This window comes from Chrysemys picta, chromosome 11 (genome assembly GCF_011386835.1).
Source record: "Chrysemys picta bellii isolate R12L10 chromosome 11, ASM1138683v2, whole genome shotgun sequence".
Classification (NCBI taxonomy): Eukaryota; Metazoa; Chordata; order Testudines; family Emydidae; genus Chrysemys; species Chrysemys picta.
This window is the reverse complement of record NC_088801.1, coordinates 46,753,476-46,771,478: the sequence shown is the minus strand read 5'-3', so window position 1 is coordinate 46,771,478 and position 18,003 is coordinate 46,753,476. Positions and strand designations below refer to the sequence as shown.

Sequence of the window (18,003 nt, the reverse complement as noted above, 5' to 3'; positions counted from 1 at the left end):
ATTAACAAGTTAGATAAATCAGGTCTAATTGACTACTACATTAATGGGCATAGCAGCTTTGGCTTGTGCCAGTATCATTTACATAGTATATCACCGGGGACCTCTCTAAGCTTGTCACCCTAATAGGGCCCAAATATTTCCATGTGTGAACTGTCATTTGATCATTTCTCCACTCTGTGAAGAACAGAGAGGCTTTTCTTTAACACTGGTCTGGCAGGTCTGTCTTTCCCACCTATTTTTTCATTCCAGTAAACACATTTCTAGTGGCCATTTTAAGAACTGTACAGTCGTTAAAATTAAAGACTGAAAGAGCCCTATTAAATCATCTTGTCTAGCTCCCTGCTCGGTACAGGGTTTTCCCATAAGGCAAAGTCCAACTCCTTTTGTCCATTTGAGTTCCCATGAGCCTGTGTTACCAGAGCTTGAAATATAACCAGACACCCAACTACTAAATCTACTGGACGGCGACGGGTACAAAAGATAGTGAGGCCGGCTTGGGTGAGGGCTGGGGCAACACCCTAGCCAAAAGCCCATCCTTAGTTGCTGCGATGGGAGAGGCTGTTGTGATTCCTACCATGACCCTGCTTAGGGCTTCTGTCTTTCATGTCCAGGCTATGATGTCAGACTGATTTAAAGGCCAATTTCCTGGGAGGAGGAAGGAGCTGTCTGTGTCTTTTCTCTACTGTTACTCCAGAGCCCCCTACTTGTGGAAGGGATGATATGGCCACTACTGTACCATTCACTCAGACTCATGACTGCTGTGAAGGGGAATCTCAGTTACTCTGTGCCACTCCCGTCCTCTGCCATTAACAGCTATTGCTTCCTTTTCTGAAGGGAGAGAAGGGAGTCATGGGTTTGACAGACCAGTCAGAGCAGAGCACCTCTGTACAAATGGAAGTAGGAGGCAGTCACCCATCTGGGAGATCCCGCCCTTAAATGGGGATATCAGGTTAAGCACCACCTCCTCTGATATTACTCCCTGAAAACCTCATATGAGTTGGGCAGTAATGATGTCCCTAGCCTCTGTTTGCCAGAAGCTGGGATTAGGCAACAGCGGATGAATCACTTGATGATTTCCTGTTCTATTCATTCCATCTAAAGCACCTGGTATTGGCCACTTTTGGAAGACAGGATACTGGTCTAGATGGACCTTTGGTCTGACCCAGTATGGCCATTCTTATGAGTCAGTGGAGAGGGTGGAGTCCAGTCTCCATACAGAAGGAGCTAGATGGGCAACCACAGAGCAGAGGGTCTCTGGCTAAGCTCTATGTAAGCTCTGAGCAGATGAGCAAAGATTTGGCCCTTAGATTTGTGCTATTCCTTTATACTGTTGTAAAAGAGAAAATCACCAGGTCTGTATTTAGAAGACACTGTAACTTTAAATACACCAATGTTTATAGCTGACTCTGAAGGCCAGTGTGAAATTATATATCTTTGATTAGTCTTCAGGATCAACCAAATCAAGACAATCCTGGAAGGAGAAGAAAATGATATTTGCAACGTGTTTACATTCCAGTTGTCGGAGCAGAGAGTGCTAAGGTCCAAATTTACATCTCTGGCCTTTGATTTTTGTCGCCAGCTTTTGCGCATGTAAGCGATTTTACGCACAGATGTGGGGGTACACCATTCTGTATGTGCTAAATTGCTATTGTTTGCACAAGTGGCTCTACCATTCATGCCAGTCTTGTTATCCCATTTGCTTCTTCCACCCATTGTTGTCTCTGTGTTGTTCCATGTTGACTTCCTGCTAGTTGAATGCTCTTCTCACCTCAGTTTACCAAGCAGTCACCCTCTGTTCATTTAGGTCCCTCTTAAAACTCACTTATTCTGCAAAGCCTGCAAGAAGTGAGTTTACAAACATTTAAAAACAAACAAACAAATGACCAGGTCCTCCCCACCACTGGATTACTCAGTGTGACCTGCCACCTGTGTGTCATGCTTTTAGATTCCAAGGGCTTGAAGGCAGGAATTGCCTTTATTTTTGTATACAGTGCAGCATCAAATATGTTGTCAGTGCTAAAGACCTGACTGAAGAAAATACCTAAGGATGTGCTTATGTCTATCCCTATTTATGACAGTGCTGAAGTCCCGAATAGGGATGCTTTTCTGAACAAATCGTAACAATAAAATGAGAGCAGATAGAAAGGGGCACTTGCAAAATAAGAGAGTTGGTTTAGGCTAGCTGAACATTTATCGCTGGAAATGTCTAATTTATAAAATTGGAGATGTTTGTGTGAAATGACAGGAACATAGTTGTTAAAAAAAAAGAAAAATTTTGTGTCATGGTGCACCTTCAGGATATGGAAGTGTAACTTCATAGATCTGGATATTTTCTTTGCCGAGTCTTGAATTATGCTTCAGTCAAAACAGTTGCCTTGATTAGAGTAGGTTGATTGCTATGCTGTTTTGAATATTTCAGATAAATAATATATTTAATTCTTGGCTTTACTTGCATCCATCATGAAGGGGCCAGGTCCTTAAATTATTTTGCAGCATGCTTGTAGCATTTATAACATATTCTCCAGTGATACGCTACTTCATTTCCATATGGAAGCTGAAACCATTCCCCTAAATGGTGGCCCATGTATTGCCTATCACATCAGTGGACTCTTGAGCAGTGTCAAGGTACGTGTGAATTTCTGCATTTGGAGAGAAGAGTAGATCAAAGGAAGGGCTTCCCCAGGCTGATTAAACTTTGTCCATTAAACTTTGTCCAGAAGAGGAGCATTGTAGAATGGACATCCAGTATTACAAGGAAATAAAAACATGTCTTGAAGGTGTGTGGTGCCCTTGGTGAGATTGGGTGGGGGGAGGAGGGAACACAATTACAGAATGTAAAGCAAGTAAAACAAATGCTAGGATCACTTTACTAAGGGGCACCTGATTGGAAGTCTGAGACTCTTTGCTGTATCGCGCCCCCTCCTCCCCGTTTTTTTTATTTTTAAGGGATTCTGTGGTCAGAGTGAAACATATTTTGTGGCTCATTGGCTAGGTGGAGAAACACTAGCTTCAGTTAAGTCTTCCTTCTCTCCTCCCTATGTCCCTCTAGGTGTGTAAACACACACAAAGATATGTATCTAGCAGCAGTGCTGCTGCTGTACTCCCTGGCTTGAAGTAGTAACAACAAACACCAAATCCATGGTTCCATCAGCAGCACCCCCACTACAAAAATTGTTCCATCACCCCGGTACTAGCAGCACTTAAAACATAATTAAAAGCATTAACTGTTCATGCTCATTATAACTCTTGGCAAATGTTATTAGCTCTGTTATTTCCAATCCAATTGTTTCCAGACTTCAGCTCAGAACATACTTTGCACAGCTCCATGGACTTCAGTGAAATTGTACAAGTGTATAAGTTAGGGCAGTATTTTGCATGTAACAAATCACACATTTCTCAGGGAAGACTGTGTACATGTCAGATTTGTCATTTTTAAGTTGTCATTTTTTAGTCCTCTGCATAAAAAATGCAAGTAAACCATTTTCTTAGTTTCAGAAAAAATATTCACTTATAAGCTGAAAATGTACATTTCCAGCCTTACAAGAGACATTTTGAGAAAGTTATGAGCTAAAGAAGAGAGAATTCTAAACCTTACTAACAGTGTTGCTGCTGGTGACCGTAGACTGCCTCTCTCTAATGCAGGGGTAGGCAACCTATGGCACGCACGCAAGCTGATTTTCAGTGGCACTCACACTGCCTGGGTCCTGGCCACCGGTCCGGGGGGCTCTGCATTTTAATTTAATTTTAAATGAAGCTTCTTAAACATTTTAAAAACCTTATTTACTTTATATACAACAATAGTTTAGTTATATATTATAGACTTATAGAAAGAGACCTTCTAAAAACATTAAAATGTATTATTGGCATGCAAAACTTTAAATTAGAGTGAATAAATGAAGACTCAGCACACCGCTTCTGAAAGGTTGCCTACCCCTACTCTAATGTATCTATAGCATGAACTGTAGGAAAAATGACTTTTGTGGTGTATGTATTGATAATCTATGTGCAAAGTCAAGATTTGTGGAGTTAAGTGCCACCTAAGGCTGTGATCATTTTAAGTGAATAAAGCTAGAAATTTTTAATTTTCATATGAAATGCAAAATTCTGCTGTTGGATACTGCTGGTGGATCTTAACACACAGAGCTGCTGTTCACTCAATGGAAGATCTAAGCAGAATACCGGAGTCAGGATTCACTATGTGAATCTAAGGACAGATCTCCTGTTAGCTTGAAAGTTGTTCTGTCATTTTTAGTTCAGAAATGACATAGTGGTCTATCCTAAAATACTTGTACAATGCAAATATTTTGCAGTTGAAGATACATTAAAGAACAACAAATATCTGAAGTAGATAATTACTACTAAATTAATTCACATTGAGGGATTTCTTAGTCAGCAGTGCTGAGGAATGTTCCCATCTCATCAAAGGAACTGAAGAAAGTCCCCAGACAACAACCCCTCAGTTTGACTTTGCTGTTTCCAGCAGAGTTCCTGAAATGGCTTCTGTAAGGCTGCTCAATGTCATTTTAATTGCAATAATAATCAGGATCACAGTATGCTTGGATTTCCTCTAGCCATAACAGGTTGTTTATTCACAACAAAGTTTTCTACCAAATCACCTCTGTCTGTCTCCCTTTTTCAAACCTTTCCTTCCACTTTTTGGCCCTTGAATTTTTGTCTTTTGTTATACTCTTTTTCAGTTATTTTTACAGTTTTCCTCTGAAAATGGATTTGGTAGAACGGGCTGTAGGAAAGATCAGGGATCCTTATAACAAGGCCGTTGTTTTTAAAAGCATAGCTTTGTCGGTTTCTGGCAGTGATAAGGGTCTGCATTTATTCAGAGAAGATTTGTGATTTGTCTGTGCTTTGCATGTCTCGAACATAAATGAGATTAGACTTTTCCTTTGGAATTCATATAGTCTTCATTTACTATCAAATGTTATATCAAGACATGGTTCTGTTTATTGATATATTGTCTTATGGAGGCACCTACTGGCTTGTGTTCTAAAATGGCCTTAAAATGGGGCATAATTCTTGTTTTTCTCTAAAAGTTGTTAGCAGATTGATGTGAAATTTCACACAGGGTTAATTTTTAGGCCTTTTGAATTTTTGATGCAGTTTTTGTTTGGTGTTTCTTAACAAATTTGTTAATAGAAAGCCTTTGCATTTGGGCTTGTGCTAAATTTTTCCCTTGGCAGGCCTGCTGTTTATCAGAAACTTCTGTACACAATTGTCTGGACAAAACTTGGTAGAGAGGTAGATACTGAAGGCCACAGAGAGAGTGTTTTTATTTGTTTATTTTGGTTCTTTTTAACAAATGTTTTAAGCCATTATTTGCATTATGAATAAAAGTTTGTGCACAGTGCACATAAACTTAATGGATGGAGGCTAGGTGCAAACTAAATAGATTGGGTCAGGATACACAGAAACCTGATTATTGGGGCTCGGTGTACTAAAGCTTGATTGACAGGGAATGCTGGGTGCACAGAAGCTTGACTGACGGGGCATGGGGAAGCGCTGGGCATCTCCAAGTGTGACTGGTTGACAGAGATGGGAGAGCTGCATGCAAACCTATTGGATGAGGACCAGGAGCACATAAAGCCTTCTTTATGAGAAGCTAGACTGTTGTGTCAGAATGTATTCTACAACAGAGAAGGGATCAAATGTTCTCCCACTGTACTTTAAGCCCCACATGTCATCCCCCCACACACACTTATCCAATGCCCACCCCTAAATAAGCATTAAATAAATTAAGAGATGAATACACAAAAATCTTCCTTGTGAAGCAGTTAGGGTTGCTACACACACAACGTGCCTCTCACAAACTCATCGAAACAAGGAAATGAAAAGTTAAGCCACCTAATAATATAGTGTGTATCCTCTTCTCCTCCTCCCATAGACACACATCTTACTATTACCACAACTACACACACCATAGACCATACATTACAACCTTAACTCTGCCCATTAGGGTTCCCAGACTTTTGCATCACCCCCTATAATTGCCCTTCTACACGTAACCCTTTCCCAAATTAACCTCTGCCAGCACAACAAACCACTGCACCAAACATCCATAACTATTAGCGCTGGGGGAGGAGGAAAATAAGCCGGTAAATGAGAGCATGCCAAAGGCTGAAAATGGAGCTGAGTTAAGATGGCAGGGTATGATAGGTGTTGTCATGCTAAGGTGTACTGTGTGTGGAGGTGTTAGGTGGCTTAATTTGTCATTTCCGGGTGTTTTTGGGTTTGTTACGGTTGCTATGCACAGCATGCATAACTGTTTCTCAACCCCAAAGTTTTTTTTTATATATTACTAGATAACAGGGCCAGATCCTCCGCTTGTGTAAACTGGTGTAGCTCTGCTGACTACAGTGGAGCTAAACTGATATATCCCAGCTGTGCATTTGGTCCACAGTTCCTAAAGCTATTGAAAAATATTCCCATTATGAAATTTATCCTACAGAGCAGATCCAGTGGCAGGATCTAAACTAGTGTTGTAAAGCGTCATATGAATTTACTGTGTTGTGTAAAGATTAATAATAAAATTCTCTGGGATCTGTTTTTTGAGTGGGATTTAATTTTTGAGGGGTTCTTCCACTTCCATTTAAAAAGACTGAAGGAAGTGGAAGTGTTTGTAATCCAGAGGTGTCGCTGCAATCACTATACTAAAAAATGTTTTTAATGTGGAGATGGGCTCAAGCTAAAAATTCAGATCCAGATCTCAATGTGAAGTGCAAGCACCCCGAACGTTCAGGCAACGTTGGATCTGGGGCTTTGGTTTAAGCAAATCTTCATTTCTTTATTTCGGAGAGTGTATTTTAGTGCTGCTTATTTTTTCTTCCACACCCCCTCCTTGGGAACGAAGACATGAAAAATGCTGCCCATGATGTTTCTTTTTCACTTTCTTTGCTGGCCAGATTCTCTCTCTCTCTCTCTTTTTCCTTCCCTCCGTCCCTCTTTTTGATTCTGTTTCTGTTCCCTTGTTACCCATTATGAAACAGACAAGTTTGCAGGACAGGGAAAACCAACAGAGGTTACAGGGGTAAGCTATAGTTCAGGCTGCTGTGAATGTGTAAGGAAGATCCAGTTTACGGGTGTTTTGTAGATTTCTTTAAGAGGTCACAAGACTTCTAGTAATGGAAATTCCTGAGGGGAGTATCAGACTGGTAGTAACAATAGGAGAGTCAGAAACAACTGCCACAGGTCCAAAGAGAAGCCACGATTCAACGTACTGAATGAGGAAACACAGCTAGGTCCCAGACTATGTACTGGAGTATGGAAAGATGAAAAATAAGAGGAAATATGATAGCTCTATATAAGAAAATAGCAGGCTTGAAGAAGGCCATATGAATTATACCTTTTATCCTGTCCTATAATAAAAGGTTAAGAAAATACTTGATAAAATTAAAAGGACACATTTAAATTGGATAATAGGAAACACTTTTTAAAAAGCCATGTATAATTGATTTGTAGAGTTCACACCTATAGATGCTATTTGAAGTGAACAGCTTAGCAAGAAAAGTCTCAGATAACACGAATAAGAATAGTAGCTGAAATTTTACTGGTTAGGATAAAAATGACAAGTAGTATGCTTCGCAGCATAAGTTGTAGTTGAAGAATAAGCTAACGTCAGGAAGAAATTTCTTCCCTAATGCAATACTGTAAAGTTAAATGCATTATGGGGGTTCAGTACTTCTGTATGTGGCAAACCGTTTTTGGCCATTGTCAAGGAGAGGATTCTGCCCTGGAATGCTAAGACATTTCCTGTACCCTTATGCATACTACACTGATACCGATGTTTGATGCTGAAGTCTCAGGTTTGCCAAGTTTATTTACTATTTTAGTGAAATAAACCAGTGATATTTCAAAATCTACATTCATCCTGCATGTCTTTTATGCACCTATGTAAAGTATATTGCATGCTGTATAAGGTATAAATATGCATTAAGGAAATTAGATAGATAGATATATACATACATACAGCCAAGACTTTTTTAAAAATGGGTGCCTAAAGTTAGGCTTCTAAATCCATATTTAGGCACATGCACGTGTGCACACAAACACGCACATATGTCATTTGTAAATAAAACGTATGGCCCTGACATTGCAGTTGAATTCATGTAATTGGACCCTTGCACCCATACTGAGCCTCATTAACTTCCATGGGGCTCTGTGCAAGCAAAACCACATTGATCCAATTGCAAGGTTGGGTGTCTGTCTATGTTGCTGTGTGTGTGTGTATGTGTGTGTATATATATATATATATTCCTTCAGTTTTTCTTCGTTGTAGAGAATAACAGGCAGCAGCTAATATGTTTTTATTAACAAGACATGCATATAAATCATGTAAACTTTGGTGTTATTTAAAAATAATAGATTTGAAAATAAGAATATTAATTTGGCACATATTCTCAATTTAGAATGCCCCCAAATGCAGTTCTTTGGAAATTGGGCATCATGCACTCCCCCCTACCCCTATTCCTTATCTCTCTCACAAAATAATCAGAAAATTGTTAAGGGCGGAAAACTGAAACGCTTATTTTGGCTTTCCCTTCAGTGACATGATTGTGATTGGTTTGTTTTTTGTTACTGAGGAAATCAAAGTTGAATTGTCCTCAGGCATCCAACTGAGTAGAGAAGCAGTATATGTACATTTCAGAATTGCCCCAAACCCATGTCTGAATTGACACGTATTTCCATTCTTGTATAGATCCTGCTACTCTGTCACCAAAGGAAATGCGACAGTTTCCATTGTGAATTATAAATAATGTAGAGTCTGCTTCAGCATTAGGTGCCCGCTAAAAGACAAAATTCATACTGACTTCAATAGGAACAGGAGAGGACTCTAAAACATCGCAACCTCTTTTTCATTAATAGGGTCTTACATTTTAATACACTAAATATTAGAGAAAAATTAAGCAATTTTAATGTGGCTGTATTGAAATAATCCAATATTAAAAATACTAACATTTCTTTACATATTTTACGAATCCATACCAGATTTCCCTATGGATTCTAATAATGGCAACTGTAGAGGCTCCGGCAATGGTGAGTACATTTTTATATATAACTGTTTTAATAAGTTATCTTCTTTCAAATTCTTTTAACTTTTAAATAAGACCAGTACTTAATGATGCATAGATTGCTGTGTTGTCTCAATTTTTTGTACACTGTATGTTTGCTATGAGAGTTACATGTGCAATAAGACATTCAGGGAGGATGAAAGTTGGATTTAGGTGGTGGGTAAGCCTCTCTGCACAGAGGTGAATTTTACTTTGAATACTTTTCTAGGGTCTGATTCTGATGCTTTTATCCAGGCAAAACTTCCTTCAGGTCCAAAGGACTTTACTGATTTCAGGGGAGGTCTTGTCTGTGTTAGGATTGAGCCCTTATTGTGCTTTCCACTTTCATTGTGTCATTCCATACTATAGAAATATGATTTGGTTTGTTGCTCAGATCCTGCAACTCTGGAAGTCATCTTCCTTCTAATTATTTTTTCACACAAGGTGGAAATTCAGTGTGCAGAAGAACATTTGTTACTTTGAATCATTGGCCTGAACAGGTGAATCACATATTACATTACAGCATGCTAATGCAATGGACAACACTTCTCTTCACATTTTGGCATTGGAAAGAAAAATCAACAGTGCCACATATGTTAGACACAGTGTGCATTGTTCAGCATGCAAATCCCTAGTGAATCAGATTCCTTACAAATTACTCTGATGCTTCTTTGTATGATATAGGGTCCAATTCACTACTGTGTCCAGTTTTATGTTGCCGGACCTCTATTAATTTACTGGAGTGAAACAGTGGTGAATCAGGCCCAGTGTATATAGAACTCTGCTGAAATGCCAGCAGTCTCTTTTTTCAGACCTTTAAACTGTAGAGCAAAGTAGTAGAATTTTCTTGTACAGTATATAAAGCATACACCTGCGTAAATTGTAATTTGAATTAGTCACGGGTACATGGAGGTCAGACTAGATGATCATGATGGTCCCTTCTGACCTGTAAATACTATCGACTTTAAATTTTTTTTCTTTTGCTTCAGAAATTTCTAGAGTTGTAGCAAAGATTTAAAAATAAGTTGTTCTTCTTGTTGTTTTAATGCATCTTATTTTATTAATTGATTTATTAATTTCAGTCAAATGGGGTTAATCTTAAGTAGCCTGTTTGGGCTTTGTTAAGAAAGGAAAAGAAAAATTGTTTTGTTTTACTTTACAGCAAAATACATTACAAATCTCTGCAAATAATATTTTGTGTAATTTTCTTCTATTAAGTTTAATTAAATCTACCAGCAACCACCATTTTTGACATTACCCTGGAGGTCAGATGAGCTGATCATAATGGTCCCTTCTGGCCTTAAAACTTATGGGTGAAATACTGACCCCATTGAACTCAAGAGAAAAACTCCCATTGACTTTAATAGGATCAGGATTTCACACTATGAATCCATGAATTTTCACTCCACTGAGCCTCCCATTGTCTTGTTTTTGTGTCAGAACTGATTTAATCCCTTTGAGTTGACCACGATTCTTAAGTAATACAAGGAAAAAGAAAATTGAATTGCCCCATATGGATAGATATGATATAGAAGTATTGCCTGAGAATTAGAGCTGGGGAATGGCAATCAGAGCTCCTGGATTCTATTACCATTTGTGCCAATAACTTACTGGCTACTGGTCAAATCACATGGGCCAAAAGGTTCAGACATGGGCATCTAAAGTTAGGCAGCTAAATCCACATTTAAGTTACTAACTGCATTTTTGTAAGAGGTGTTAAATAACCACAACTCTCAGTGATAATCAGGCTGTTTTAAACACCTAAATCTGGATTTAAGTGAATAACTGTTGATGCCCAAATGTAAAATTTTTTCACTTAACTCTAAACCAAGCAAAAATGATCTTTGCATAGTCTAAATGCAGTTTTGTGCTTAACAATTACAGTTAAAAGAACATAATAGGATGCATGTTTGTTGTGTCTCACTGATTTTCATACCAGATATGCTCAGTTTATAAGTAAAAAGATTTTTTTAAGATAATGAGTCTGGCAAAATTGTGGGATCTGAAGGTCAAGCTGTTAACTTTCCTTGTCATGTTGCACCATCAGTAATGAAATATTTTGCTGGCCAAAAATTGCTTCAGTGCCAATCCCATTGTCTTCATTGTGGTCACCCAAATTTAACTGCTTGGAATTTAAACAGTTTTGTTGTGATGTAGCAAGAAGAAATAGAGTCCAGATGAAATTATTTTCTGTTGGCTCTGTTAGACTGATAGGAGTGAAAAGCAGTAAAAATATACATTACTAAAGAAAGCAGATATGATTGTGAAAACACCCAGGGAGCAGCTCTGAAGAATAAGCTGAATATTTTTTTTAGTGTAGAATCACATTTTGAGTCTCAACATAGTACATTTTTTTCAATTGACAAATATAATTTAATCCCACCAGAAAAGAGCATTATTTTTTAATATTTGCTTTGTTTATATGTTCAGTAAAACAGCTTTTGTCCTTTCACCATTGTAAATAGACCCTTTGTAAGTAGTATTACAATGAAGTGTGTTAAAAAATTCAGGACTGGACATTCTGTACGATGATAAAGGATATTGCAAATAGTTGTGTGTATTGTTGCCTGTAAGTAATGTCAGCCTGTTAAATCTACTCAAAGCAGCTCTTATCCCTGGCAAAGTCAATTGGCAAAATCTTGCCTCCAAGTCTGCATATAAATAATTTTTTCCCTTCCTTGGCTAGAAACTACATTCTTGTCTATTTCATCAGATGCTCTTAAAGTTGCTTAGAAGTTTCTCCAGATTTTATTATTATTTCAGTGAAACGTTTGCCAGCTTTGAGTACTTATATTAATCAGTAATACAACCAGATTTTATGGGAGTGACATATTTTATATATTTTTATTTTTAAGAGCCCAAGGTACAAATGTCACATAGGCCCCTAACTCCCACTGACTTTTTCTTAAAGATTGAATGTTTCATTGCATTCCCAGTGGAGTTAGGGGTCTAGCTGCCATTTGGTTCCCAGTGCTCTAGGTGTTAGAGGGAAGGTAGGCAGGGGCATTGTCAGTAGCTCTAGCAGCTCCAGAGGAGAATGGCTAGATACAGTGTGGGCAGGGTCACGTCCCATACGCCTGCACAACAAGGTGGGGGATAACTGTCTATTGCAGTTACACATGTATAGAAAGGGGTGTTTCCCACCATGCTCCCCTAGAATCTAAGAGACATTATGCCTTTCAATAGCATAATTCTTTTAGGTTCTCCTCCGAGGTGTGTGCATGTATGTATTGTGACAGACCCAGACCAGTGGGGTACAGGAGTCTGGTAGAGGGCAAATATACTGGTCACTGGATGAGTAGTTTTCTGTTCTGAGTGACCAGAGCAGGGGCTGCACTAGAGTAATCAGGAACCTGCTAGAACCAGTTAAGGCAGGCAGGCTAATTAGGACACCTGGAGCCAATTAAGAAGCTGCTAGAATCAATTAAGGCAGGCTAATCAGGGCACCTGGGTTTTAAAAGAAGCTCACTTCAGTTTGTGGTGCAAGTGTGAGGGGCTGGGAGCAAGAGGTGCAAGGAGCTGAGAGTGAGAGGGTGTGCTGTTGGAGGTCTGAGGAGCACAAGCGTTATCAGACACCAGGAGGAAGGTCCTGTGGTGAGACTAAGGAAGGTGTTTGGAGGAGGCCATGGGGAAGTAGCCCAGAGAGTTGTAGCTGTCATGCAGCTGTTACAGGAGGCACTATAGACAGCTGCAGTCCACAGGGCCCTAGGCTGGAACCCGGAGTAGAGGGCGGGCCCGGGTTCCCCCCAAACCTCCCAATTGACCTGAACTGTGGATGCTTCCAGAGGGGAAGGTCTCTGGGCTGTTCCCCAATCCATATGGTGAATCTCTGAGGCAAGAAAATCCGTCAATAAGCGCAGGACCCACCAAGATAGAGGAGGAACTTTGTCACAGTATATGTGTGCTTTTGACCTTTCCTCACATAGTTTCATCCCTGCAAGAGACATCAAATCAATCAAGTCTTTTTATACACACATTATTTTTCCACTGAAGGCAACATGATCCAGCGTATAGGGCACCATAATAGGAGTCAGGAGACCTGGGTTCTCATTCGAACTCTACTGATAACTTAATAACTGGCCTAGCAAGTCACTTAACTTCTCTGTGCCTCAGCTTCTCCATTTCTAAAGGGGATACTAATGGCTCCCCTTTTGTAAAACTTTCTGAAATCTACATATTGAAAGTGCTGATAAGTGTTATTAGATAGTATCATTCAGTGGGATCAGAGAGAAGCCCATTGATTATATTCTAGGACAATAACAGTAAAATATTTTCCTTGAATTAAAGCAGTTTCTGAGATTGTTATTGTTTTAGGAGTGTTAACCCACAGGTAATATTGCTGTCAATTTCAATCACCTTGTGTTTTGCTAGTGTGGTGGAATAAAGTTCTGCAGAGAAGGGGAATTTTAAGGGATTGACATTGTGTGTTGTTAAGTAACTCTTCTGCATACAGGTCTGATTTTTGTTTTGTTCTGAAATGTGAAACTAGCATGAATAAGGGTTACAGAACTGGTCCCTTTTATGAGCACCTGTTTTGAGACTGTTTACAAAATGAGCCAAAATTTGGCCTAAGGGCTGGTCTACACTGGGGAGGGGGGGATCGATCCAAGATATGCGTCGAAGTATCTTGGATCGAATTAGCTGGGGTCCAGACGGCGCGGGATCGATGGCTGCGGCTCCCCCGTCAACTGCGCTACTGCCGCTCGCTCTGGTGGAGTTCCGGAGTCGATGGTGAGCGCGTTCGGGGATCAATATATCGCATCTTAATGAGACGCGATATATCGATCCCGGATAAATCGATTGCTACCCGCCGATACGGCGGGTAGTGAAGACGTACCCTAAGTGTATATGAATTCACATAGGCTTAATGAAAGCCAAAAATTACTTCCCTTTTCTGCCTTATTTTAAAACAGTAACATAGAAAAGCTCAACTCTGTAGCACGCGCGTGCTCTCCCTGTGTGTGTGTGTGTATATATATTTATATAGATAGATAGATTTCTGAGGATGCATTTTTGAAATTCAAGAGAAACATTCTTCTCTTCCTTTGAAATGTTTTTTTCCTATATACACTATTTTCTATTTTTAACTATAAGGATACATTGAAGCCAAAGTAAATGATAAACTGAGAACCCCAATAAATAACACAATAACTTCCTAATTTTTTCAAAGCACAAAAATACAAGTTTATTTTTTGGAACTGTTCTTTTCAGATTATACTGAAATATCTGAAATGGGCACTGTTGTTTTAGATCTTAAGTGTATATAAATCAGCTGTGTTGGGCTTTACTGTTTTTAATATTGAAGGATGCATACGTGACTTGGGAGGCAGTGTCAGATGTTTAAAGCATGAGTGTAAGGCCTGGTCTACACTAGGCGTTTATGTTGAAGTTAGCGCCGTTACATCGAATTAACCCTGCACCCGTCCACACCACAAAGCTATTTAGTTCGACATAGAGGTCTCTTAAATTCGACTTCTGTACTCCTCCCCAACGAGGGGAGTAGCGCTAAATTCGACATGGCCATGTCGAATTAGGCTAGGTGTGGATGGAAATCGACGGTAATAGCTCCGGGAGCTATCCCACAGTGCACCACTCTGTTGACGCTCTGGACAGCAGTCCGAGCTCGGATGCTCTGACCAGCCACACAGGAAAAGCCCCGGGAAAATTTGAATTCCTTTTCCTGTCTGGGCAGTTTGAATCTCATTTCCTGTTTGGACATCGTGGCGAGCTCAGCAGCACTGGCAACGATGCAGAGCTCTCCAGCAGAGATGGCCGTGCAATCTCAGAATAGAAAGAGGGCCCCAGCATGGACTGATCGGGAAGTCTTGGATCTGATCGCTGTGTGGGGCGATGAGTCCGTGCTTTCCGAGCTGCGCTCCAAAAGACGGAATGCAAAGATCTACGAGAAGATCTCTAAAGCCATGGCAGAGAGAGGATACAGCCGGGATGCAACGCAGTGCCGCGTGAAAATCAAGGAGCTGAGACAAGGCTACCAGAAGACCAAAGAGGCAAACGGACGTTCCGGATCCCATCCCCAGACATCCCGTTTCTACGAGGCACTGCATTCCATCCTAGGTGCGGCCGCCACCACTACCCCACCACTGACCGTGGACTCTGAGGATGGGATATTGTCCACGGCCGGTTCCTCGGACATGTTAGCGGACGGGGAAGATGAGGAAGGAGATGAGGAGGACGAGGCAGTCGACAGCGCTTACAACGCTGATTTCCCCGACAGCCAGGATCTCTTCATCACCCTTACAGAGATCCCCTACCAACCGTCCCCAGCCGTTAACCCGGACACAGAATCTGGGGAAGGATCAGCCAGTAAGTGTTTAGATGTTTAAAACATTTATTTTTAACAGAACAGGAATATTAAGAATAACAACAATGGGTTTCTCATGATTAGTTTGCCCTAGGCGCTTAACGTTTCAGTCCTGGGCAGTGCAACTATTGAAAAAAAATCTAACAATGTCCGGTTTAGCATGATTGTTCTGCCCAAGCCGCTCTACTGTTTAGTCCCTGCCAGTGCAGCTACAGTAAAATGCGATCTATATGTCCGGGGATAGAGCAGAAATCCTCCTGGGACATCTCGAGGAAGCTCTCCTGGAGGTAATTGGAAAGCCTTTGCATCAGGTTCCTGGGGAGAGCGGCCTTATTGGGTCCTCCGTGGTATGAAACGTTTCCGCGCCAGGAGACAATCAAGTACTCCGGGATCATTGCCCTGCAGAGCATGGCGGCATACGGCCCTGGTCTTTGCAGGCTTTCCCGAAGCATTCTTTCTTTATCAGTGTCTGAGATCCTCATCAGGGTGATGTCGCTCATGGTGACCTGCTTTGAATTAGGTAGGGGAATGTTAGTATTGGGACTGCTTGCCCGTTCCTTTACAGAACTGTAACCACCGGTTTGCAGCCACGCGGTGGAGGCGGGAGGGGGGCAGCATACAGGGATCTTTCTCTGGGACAGCCGTGAGGGGGTGGGACAGGGGCAGAGTTCCTGCTTGCCGGATTGCTGGCAGCAGGGACTGGCATTGCTTTCAATGTGAAAGGAGGCCAGTGCTACTATTAAAGTTTTAAGCAGCCACAAGTCTACGGCTTACCATGTCTGCCTGCTACAGAAATTCCGGTGTCCTGCCCCGCTTCTCAGATCTGCTGTGCAAGACCCCAGGCACTGAATGCGAAGGCCGAGAATTCGACCTTGTCCTGAGTGCGCATGTCTTGTTCACAGAGAAAGACTATGTTCTTTGTTCACAACTACATTTATCTTTCTGAGGAATTCACTCCCTTTTTCCCATTCCCACAGCCACAGCTGCGACTGTCTCACAACCTAGCCTGGCATCACACTCCCAGAGGCTAGCGCAGATTAGGCGTAGGAAGAAGAGGACATGGGAGGACATGTTCTCGGAACTTATGGGCTGCTCCTGAGCCCAGGCAGCACAGCAGACCCAGTGGAGGGAGAACTTGTCCCAAATGCACCGATCACACATGGAACGGGAGGAGAGGTGGCAGCAGGAAGACCAGCAGGCGACTCAAACGCTGCTTGGACTAATGAGGGAGCAAACGGACACGCTCCGGCGCCTTGTGGATGTTCTGCAGGAACGGAGGCAGGAGGACAGAGCCCCGCTGCAGTCTATCTGTAACCGCCCTCCCCCGCCACCAAGTCCCATACCCCCCTCACCCAAAGTCCAAAGAAGGCGGGGCGGCAGAGTCCGTGCAAACTCTCACTCCACCCCTGCAGACTGCTCTAGTAGTAAAAGGCTCTCATTCCCCAAAATTTGACAAGTCCTTTCCTTCCCGCCTCACACAAGCCCCCGTCCAAGTTTCACCCCCCAGTTTCATGTGTAGTTGCTAATAAAAAATACGTTTCTGTTAATTACTGTTTCCATCATGTTCTTTTGGAGGAGAGTCTGTCTGAAGGGGGGGAAGGGGGTTGGTAATTGGACAGGACAGTCACCTTTAGCAGGGTACATAGGCGGGGGCAGGTCCAGCAGCAGGGCACATACACAGTGCAGTCACTAGTTACCCTGGTCAGTCTGGGAGGTGGTTTTCATGTTCTGTGGTGGGGGGTGGGTTGCTCTGTGACTTTGTGGCGGGGGAGGGCAGTTACAGATCTTATGCAGCGGTCCTTATCCTGGATCACAGAGCCACGCAGCAGGGGATCTGTAACCGTCCTCCCCCTGCCACAAAGTGACATAGCCCCCACATACACACAGTCCTGATCAGGAGGGGTGGCAGGCTCCGTTGAAACAACCAGTCCACCACTGCGGAGCCTGTCATTCCTGGAGTTTAGAAGCGTCATTTGCATCACTACACTACACCCGCTCCCCACCACAGTCTGCGTCCCAGGTTTAAAACATTCCCGCGAAAACAGTAATAAAGAAAACGGTGTTCATTAACAAAGTAGAAGTGATTTTATTTTTAAACGTGTGTTGGAAGGGGATGAAGGGGGTATGTAACTGGAGAGGATAGTCAACATTAACTGGGTAAAGAAACGGGGGCAGGTTCAGCTTCTCTGTACACAAACTTAAAAGTCACAGGTTACCCTGCTCACTCAGGAACCTAGCTTTCAAAGCCTCCCGGATGCACAGCGCGTCCCGCTGGGCTCTTCTAATCACCCGGCTGTCTGGCTGGGCGTAATCAGAAGCCAGGCTATTTGCCTCAACCTCCCACCCCGCCATAAAGGTCTCCCCCTTGCTCTCACAGAGATTGTGGAGCACACAGCAAGCTGCTATAACAATGGGGATATTGGTTTCGCTGAGATCACAGCGAGTCAGTAAGCTTCTCCATCTCCCCTTGAGATGGCCAAAAGCACACTCCACCACCATTCTGCACTTGCTCAGCCGGTAGTTGAAGAGTTCTTTTTCAGTGTCCAGGGCGCCAGTATAGGGCTTCATGAGCCAGGGCATTAGCGGGTAGGCTGGGTCCCCGAGGATGACTATAGGCATCTC

The 18,003-nt window shown here is 41.9% G+C and overlaps 2 protein-coding genes across 3 annotated transcripts in view; both read left to right on the top strand.

The window, feature by feature from the left end:
* FRZB (frizzled related protein) overlaps positions 1 to 18,003 on the top strand; it is a 36,346-nt gene that overhangs the window by 6,738 nt on the left and 11,605 nt on the right. Inside the window, exon 2 of one of the 2 annotated variants that reach the window (XM_065561949.1) lies at positions 8,998 to 9,045. The exons of the other annotated variant lie outside the window; for it this stretch is intronic. Within the exon in view, the coding sequence (XP_065418021.1) occupies positions 8,998 to 9,045 (48 nt within the window). The remainder of the gene's footprint in view (positions 1 to 8,997; positions 9,046 to 18,003) is intronic. 2 annotated transcript variants of the gene reach the window in all.
* On the top strand, positions 14,678 to 16,627 carry LOC135974361 (myb/SANT-like DNA-binding domain-containing protein 2). The gene is made up of 2 exons (XM_065561950.1): positions 14,678 to 15,383; positions 16,359 to 16,627. The coding sequence occupies exons 1-2, from the start codon at positions 14,807 to 14,809 to the stop codon at positions 16,478 to 16,480; spliced, it is 699 nt and encodes a 232-aa protein (XP_065418022.1). The 5' UTR covers positions 14,678 to 14,806; the 3' UTR covers positions 16,481 to 16,627.